The following is an 8,836-nucleotide window of genomic DNA, read 5'->3' as shown; positions in this document are numbered from 1 at the left end:
GTTAAATTAAACAAAAGAAAATGTAAATATAATAATGTATAAATTGTAAATAACAACGTTGAAGCTGCATGTAGAGCCAATGAGCAGGATTAATTTTTTAACTGAATTGTAATTTAGCCTTTGTATAATTCTTAACGCCTTTTCTAATATTGTTATATAATTATAAATTGTTAATTATTGTTTATTCAGACATGTACAGAGCCATTGATGATCCCACTTGGACATTGTAATGTTCATGATTAGACAGATCTTACAAATACCTGATAGTGTAAAGTCTCAACGTGATCAGTAGACTCACAACGTTGTTTTATTCTGTGCAGCCGACCAGAGACGAATCAGGAGCAGCAATTGCAGTGTTCACAGCCAGGATACATTCTCCCCAGCTATCCTCGCACCAGACCACACTTCAGGTAACTTGTTCTTAAACGTACTTCAAAGAGTGTTTTTGGTGAGACTAACTCGGGCTGAAGGTATATTCTGGAATGTAATTAGAAAAGGTACCTATAATTTTTTGGGGCTACTATCAATACAAATAAGGATGTTATTATGGTGGTGAATGTTGCTTTTGTCATCAGAGGTATTATGTTCAATTTCATCCATTTCAATGGACCTTCTGGATTATCCTAATAATTCAAAATAATTTCCACCAAGCCGAATAAGTGCACTTCTCACAAAGGGGGATTTTATTCCAAAGTTTTAGATGGAAAACAATACTTTTTACAAAGTGAGAGCTTATTTTAAAATTTGCACTGACCTTATAATTGATTAAGTCAGTCTGATATTCTGTTTATGCTGTTAGTTTTTACAAATTATACTTTCTGACTCAAATGTGATTTGTATCCATCCAAACTTGCTGTGCTTCCTCCCATTACTAAATATCTTGTTAGCTTTTAAGTGAAATGAGCAACCTAGCCTAAATTAAATATTTTTTTGGAAAGATTATACAGATACATAAAATACAGATATATCTGTTTTGTATTTTATGTGTCTTGCACGGAAAAAAATTGTAACCTGCATGTTTGTTTTCAAAACATGTAATTTTTTTAGTAAATTGTTCCTTTATTCTGATTAATTCAATCAGTACAGAAATCAAAATCTATTATTTGTGGAGAACTCATCTAACCAATCGTTTAGTGCCAACATAATGATCTTTTTTGCAAACAAAATTTTTCAAGTTCCCTTCTTGTTCCTGTACTGATATCTACTAGTAGATCGGCTGATGATCTGTAGTATTTTACTCACCAGAAACTTCCCACAATTTTTCCCCACCGATGCCAAATTTAATATCTCTATGTTTTGCCCCAAATATTCTCCTACTGATATTGTATTGAAATATGTTTCCACCAATGTGTTCCTTCTCAAATTTCCCTATGGACGTTTTCCACTAATATGTCTCACCTATGTTTCCCTGCCAATGATAATGTTAAGAATAAATGTGAGGGTGTGTGGTCGTGTTGCAGGGCGTGGTGTACCAGCTAGATGTTGCGCTGGAGAGCGTTGACACGCAGCACAGCGGACTAGTCTTCATCTACGACATGTCCAACTCTAAGTACTCCAACTTTGACTACGAGCTCAGTCAGAAGATACTCACCTTGCTCAAGGTATAGTTGAGTCACCAACTGATTTATTGCACTGTTTTGACAAATGATCTCATATAGTTTTTTGTTGTTGAAGTTTTGTTATTTCTGTAATGCAGTGTGAAACTGGCCATTGTTGTGAAGCATAATGGTGCGCCTGGGGCAATCCCAACCAGTGTTAACATGTATAGGGCTTCTACAACACATAATGGTTGTGCCCCATTACCCAAAAAGTGTGCACAATGGCAGTGAATAAATTACCTTAGTTTTGATGTATTTAAACTTTTTTTTAAAATCGCCCTTAAACTCAAAATGTTCTAATGGGCAACATCTCTTTATGGTACCTTTTGATGAAGGGTATAAAAAGTAATAATTCAGCTCAAACCGCATCTTACATTGGTTTTCGAAACGTTCAGGATCAACTTTAACAATTGTTTTTAAAATCCGTAAATTTTATTCATAAACATTTTGCTAAATGTAATATAAATATACGAGTAGATCAATTACATTCATCGTTAGAATCACTATTAAAAGAAAATTAGAGGACAGTTGTAATAACAACGCTAAATGATCCCTCCTACTCCTAACAATGTAAAGAAATGTAAAAATTATTCTAAAATTAAATTAATTAGAGGGAGTTTTTTACAATGACTGGATGATGATTAAAAACAAGTTTAGGATAAGACAATTTAATAAGGCTAAATTAATTAACCATTAATATTTTAGTAACAATTTCTTACTGGAAATTCTTTGGAGCTCTGCTTGAAACCCCCTCCAGTGCCAGTAGTACCGCCAGTGGATAATCTCTGCTCACACATTCCTCAACACTGCAGGTATAATCTTCCTGCTCTTTGCAGTAAACACGAAGCAGCAGATCATCCCAATTCAGGGGTCGAGTCATAAATACTTTGCTCTTTAGATGGCCCCACAGAATAAAAAAATCGCATTGGGGTTATATCAGGCAATAGCACTGACTGTTCACAGGCACCAATCCATTTTCCTGAGAGTCAAAGAGAGCTTTTATATGTTGACAGTAATATGTGGGGGTGCACAGTTAAGCTGAAAGATGGGGTTGAAGTTTTTCTTCACAAACCAATCATCTCAAAAATTCTCAGAACGATAGCATCTTCTAACAGTGCTCGATAATCTGGACCCGTTAAATGGAGAGTTTGAAGATTGGAAATTGCCCGCATAAACATTCATCCTTTAGGATGTTTCTACAATATTCATGCAGGTTTTCTAAACACCAGTACCGGCAGTTGTGTCTATTTAGAGCACTGTTAAAGAAGAAAGTGCATTTGTCTCTAAATCATGCCTTATTGACGTAATCAGGGTCCTGTTTCATCTTTTCAAGTACAAGAGTTATTATTAAAAGTTTTCGATATACTGACAGACAGTGCATACTGCAATAATCTTATCATTCTTATCTGATTGAATGCTTATCAGTGTCTGACAGCAATTTAGGTTTCATCAGTGTCTTATGTGTCTGTTTGGAAAGATAAATTTTCAAGTCATGGATTTATTGATGATAGAGCATTTTCGACTATGATTTTTTAAGTAGGTTTGTCTCATTAAGAGTGCGCCGAATGTTTTAAAGTTGCTTTTGATTCTGAAGCACTATTTTGTACTATTTTCTTTGGTGGTACTCAGAGTTTTGAAGGGGACGTAATTCGCTTCAAGATGACGAATGTCCAGGAAGACTGCATTCTGCTGTCACTCAAGAAAACATTGATCAGGTGCGCTCTATGATTCAAGAAGACAGACACTGCACTTATTTAATGATAAAGCATCCCTAAGGAATAACAGCAGTGCAAATAATATTGTATGACTTTCTAAATGACAGAAAAACCTATTCTTAATGGGCACTTTATGATTTGACATATGAGCAAAAAGTTAAGCATGTGAGAATCAGCCAGCAGACCTTCCAACTGTTTATTAGTGGTGGTCATTGCATTATTTCCAACATTGTCTCTGGCCATTTTATGACTGTCCAACTTGAGGAGAGTGTTACATATGAATGTTTGAAAACAAGTCATCCCCCACAATGTTGAAGAAACAACGATTGACAGAGAAAGTGAACATTGTTTTCTTCAGAATTACGAGACTGGTGTAGGCTATTAATATTAACTAGAGGGATAAAGGTGTGTCACAGCAAGTTAGTACGCTGAACAATGCTTGCCAGAAGTTCTTCAGGACTTAAAACGTTACTTTTGCATCACGATAATGCCTTTCGCTCACACTGCTGCAAAAACTTTGGGGATATTGGACATAAATGCATAAAAAATAGAGCATCTCACTTTTTTACCTGATCTCACTATGTGCAACTTTTATTCTTCAATCTGCAGAAACATTTGCGTAATAGTTGCTTTTCTTCTGGAGCCAAAATTGATGATAAGAATCATAAATATTTTGAATCCAAATCAAAAATTGGGTGGCTTCAACGAATGGAATATTCAACTTCCAAAGTGCATTGATGCTGAGGAGATTACTTTCAGGGTGCCACCCGCCCAGGAGTCTGAGAATAAGCTGAGTTTTTATTCATGCACAAGTTGTATTCTATAATACTGTAATAATAAGGATACACACTTTTTTACAATATTCTGCTTAAGTTCATAGGAGACAATGGACAATAGACAATCATCTTTATTTGTACATTCTTCAAGAATTACAATAGCATCAACATTTTACAAAATACATAGTGAGTATGGTTTAAATTTAGTTATTTAGTTTGAGTCAATCTTTCAAATGTGGTTTTTAAGTTTCAAAGTTCCACTGGATCCTCCAGTTTAAGAATTCGTCAATTGTATAAAAGGGGTAGTTCAGTAACCATCTTCTCAGCTCCCTCTTGATGGCATTGCTCTCTTCTTGTGACTTGATGAATTCGGGTAGGATGTTGAAGAGCTTGGCACCCATGTATGATGGCTTCTCCGAATACAATGCGGTTCTATGTGCTGGTAAAGTGAAATTTGCAGCCCGGTAGGTGTTGTTGTATGTGTGCAGGTCTCTTCCTCTTGTCAAGTTGTTATTGTTTGCATACATTATTACTTGTAGTATGTACAGAGATACTACAGTTAATATATTAAGTTCAATGAAAGCTTCTCGACAAGTATCTCTGGGCTGTAAACCTGCAAGAATTCGGATGCACTTTTTTTGTAGAATAAGAGGTCTTTGTGGAGATACGTGTTTTTGCGCAAGTTTTCTTATATATTGCTGTAGTAATTCTGTTACATTGAGTAAAACTTCCAGCCGTGTGTCTTCTTGTTGAGGGTTTCCCGGATCTTGGAGAGTCTTTGATGGTAATGGTGATTTTGTTACATCGAGTAAAACTTCCAGCCATATGTCTTCTTCTTTTTGAGGGCAGCCGTGTGTGTCTTCTTGTAGAGTCTGATGGTAAAAGTGGCAGCTTCCACCAATTGCCACTTAGGATGAACGTTGAATAGTCACACTGTTTCATGGTAATTACTCCCTGTTTCACCAAAAAATGAAACCATCTCAACTGTATGTTAATTTGGGAGGGAATCAACAGTGATGAAGAATCAACATTAATACAGAAAAAGTGACTAGAGTTCTAAAAGAACTCTTTTTCATATTCATAGGTTTAGTTCATACGTTTTAAACAAAAAATGGAATAATAAATAAAATTCTATTCAATCAATAAGCTAATCTCCCAATTGCATCAATTAATAAAAAGGGGTAAGTGAACAAAAAAATTGAACACAATTTTTCTCTGAATGATTACTTTTTAGTTGAATGTTTTTCAGACTCTAGAACAAGCTTAGTGAAGCATACAATTAAAGATAATGAATTAGATTAGATGTTGCTTATTCTCTGGTGACCTAGCCAAAACTTTTATCCCATCCATTTTAATCAAACCAAGAGTGTTTAATACCACATGCTCGAGCCAGGTATCTCAATTCTCTGCACTCTTTATGTTCTTAAGATCTTGTTTCATCCTAATTCTTAGTTTTACTGGTTTTATGAAGCTAACTAACTAACAGAATATTTGGAATATTTTAGAATATTATTAGAGGAAAGAGGAAGGAATAAAATTAGAGTGTTAAGGCTTACAAATCAAGTTTAAGATCTGATTTCACATCTTAAAACATTTTTATCATGTGTTGAAACAGTTTTTCTGCACAAGTTTTACACAGAAAAATATTAATCTTTGGAGTTATCATTACAACTATCCAATATTTTTGTATTCAAAAAAATGTAATGCTTTGCATCCATAAATTAATTTTACAAAATATTTAGATGGAGTTTATAAATAAAAAAATATTAAATTTATACTTGATCCTGAATATTTCAAAAATAAATTAACGTAAAGAGTTTTTATCAAAATTTGTATATTTTTATGCTTTTTTTGAAAAAGTATAACAAAAAGGGGGGGTGGGACCCAATTTAAAAAGTTTTGTTGGGGGAACATTTTTGAAAATTTGAAATACATCAAAAAGTAAATTGTATTTGTCCAGTGGCATTTCCTGAATTTCCATTCTCTAACTTAAATTGTTAAAACATTAACAAGGGAGTGGGCTTTATGTATATGTATTCATTCTGTATGCGTTTATGCAATATAACATGATAACTCCATTAGTTTCAACTTGATCCAAACTAAGCGTGGTACAGAGATAAAAGTTACAGATGCTTTGGATCAGTTTGTAACCTAGCCTCTGCTAATACAAAATTTTTAAATTGGACGTTCGCAATTATTCTAAAAGTTTCACTATTCCACAATTAAGCGCAAAAAATGTTGAACGATTGTATTAGGAATAATTCAAATTAGTTTATTTAACTCAGAAGTTAGAGAATTTAAGATGAAAATATGAGTTACTTGTTATGAAGCTTGGAGAGGTACACCATGGAAGAATTGAGATGTGATATAATCAGTTGTATAAATTAAACAAGTTATACAAAAAACTGCTTAATGTTGAAGATGGAGCTTTGTATTGGCTATTCTTAATTTAATCACTACATAGAAAACATAACAACCAATACTAGTAACTTTTTATTTTGTGAGGCCTTGCTATCACAAAAAAGGTCTTAGTATAGTTGGTATAGTGATTAAATAAAACTGCTTCATTATTAAAAAATATAATTTAACCCTTTGAGTGCCGCTGCAGTGGCATATTAGACGCGGTAAAACCTTGTAAATTACTGGCATTGATTGGTTTAATGTAATGGCCTGGCATGATCTGTACATGCGTTATAATCCGACGATATTTAATATAGCTGCATTACCATATAGCTGCATTCAATATGTTTTGATTAATACTAGGATTTTTTCTTCCTCATATGTTTTTTGGAATGATAATTAAATACGATGTTGGTTATGGTCTATCAGCCGATGAATTTGTCAGATGCGAATCACCTGTTTGACTAGTAACACTGTTTACTTCGTTTCGTAATTGTGTTTTAATGTAATAATAAATCATAAAGCAGTATACAATTTACATTTATTAGTGTTATAATATCAATACTTCCTGAATATTTGGATATTTGCGTTGCAACAAGCCTTAGTTTTTTTAATGTTTCCAGTATTGCTGCCAAATCCATAAAAGTTTGACAATAAATATAACATTCTAGATATTAACTACTAACGAAAAAAAAAAAACATGTTTTATAACTAAAAATTAAAGAAAAGAAAATATGGTGAGTATGAATAAGCATGTAACAAATCAATACCTTTCTATATGCCTGAAAAAATGTTTTTCTCTGAAATACAATTCTATTTGGTGAAAAACAAGACCAATTTCAAGCAAATATAATGATCTATAAAGAAAGTTACAAATTATTAAGTAAAACACTGCAAAAATGTGATTTTAGCTGAACAATTTTAGGTATTATACATCTTAAAATTACCGGGACATTTGTAGAAAAATATTCGTTGTTGTAAACAGACATAGGGTTAAACACAATGGAACCTTTGTCATAATGTTGATTATTCAATTCACCCCATAGAATTGAGTTGTTTGTTGCTTTCCCGTTACAGTGATAGTCCAGTGCACAATGACAGAGGATTGCCCAATCAGTCTCTCAATAACCCCTGGATGGGTTCCCAGTAGCGGTCATTACTGTGAGATTGTGTTTCCCAGAACACTGTGTAATGAGTCCCTACTGAACTTTATATCTGAGCATTGCTGTCTGATAATATCATGATCGTTTGATGTTTCTGCTTCTGGTATTTCTAAAAAAAACATTTCAGATAATTTCCTTGAATTCTCAGTTTCATCATGTTCAAATACTGCAGTTTTCCTTGTAAAAACACCACTATGATTTGTAAATTTTTGTTCAAATAAAATAATTCGACATTTTACTCTTAATTATGGTGATAAATAGTTTTACAAATTTGAATTCTTTTAAATGTGTGGTACTTGTTATATAATACTTTTTTGGATCTCTGTTAAATACTGGTAGGAGTAAAACCTTTAGGGTAAAAAATAATTTAAAAATCTAGAGTATATCAAAATAGTTTGTCTAGTCTAGTTTTCATCTAATGTCAGATACTGTTAAACGCGTCATTAGTTGGTAGAAAAGTTCTCAGGGTGCAGCAGTTTCAACTCTAAGGAATTGTTTAACATATTTTAATGTAACATAACATAGATTACACAATTTTCACTCAAGTGTTCATGTTCCTAGGCCTTAGTAATATGTGTTGGGGTCAAATTGTAATTAAAATAATTTTACGTATTATTGCTTTTTTTAATAAATAATATTTTGTTGTGAAAATTGAGCATACATTTTTTCACAAATTAAATATTATTAGCTAGCAACATAAAAAAATTAATCTTAAAATTGTCTTAAAAAAAAGTAAAACATAGTAGAAAATTTTATAAAAGGTTCTTAAAGAGTTGGAACCTTCGTATTATGTACAAAGATACTGAAAAAATCATTATAGGCTATTTCTATGATATATAAATAAGTATTTTATAAAAATTGAGTAATTAGCTAGAAGAGAATATTTTGCTGAGTAAGGAAGAATGGAATATTTATGCACCCTCCCACCCATACAAAAGAATTTTCATTTAGGGACAAGGCTAGACTTATAACTCTTGAGTATTTATAGGACCTGTTAAAGGAGTTGTACCTTTTCTTCTTAACTGAAGGTTGTGGATAAATCTCAGTACAAAAACTAATACAGAGTTACCCTTTGTTAAGCTAAGTGAGTTTTCAAAAATTTTGGATTGTTTCTTTTCTAATGTGACCATGAGACCAGATTTGATTTCAGGCAAGTTTTCAGTAGCTTTAGGTACTAGTGATTT

General features: G+C 32.8%; 1 protein-coding gene across 1 annotated transcript in view; it reads left to right on the top strand.

Moving 5' to 3' along the window:
• Nucleotides 1-315: 315 nt before the first annotated feature.
• LOC124365730 (tyrosine-protein phosphatase non-receptor type 9-like) overlaps nucleotides 316-8,836 on the top strand; it is a 174,308-nt gene continuing 165,787 nt past the window's right edge. The window contains 2 exon segments of the mRNA XM_046821714.1: nucleotides 316-410; nucleotides 1,461-1,601. Coding sequence (XP_046677670.1) covers nucleotides 1,536-1,601 — 66 coding nt within the window. The 5' untranslated portion in view covers nucleotides 316-410; nucleotides 1,461-1,535.

The sequence above is a fragment of the Homalodisca vitripennis genome, chromosome 7 (genome assembly GCF_021130785.1).
Source record: "Homalodisca vitripennis isolate AUS2020 chromosome 7, UT_GWSS_2.1, whole genome shotgun sequence".
Lineage (NCBI taxonomy): Eukaryota > Metazoa > Arthropoda > Insecta > Hemiptera > Cicadellidae > Homalodisca > Homalodisca vitripennis.
Note: the sequence above shows the minus strand (reverse complement) of the source record. Positions and strands in the feature narration are given on the sequence as shown.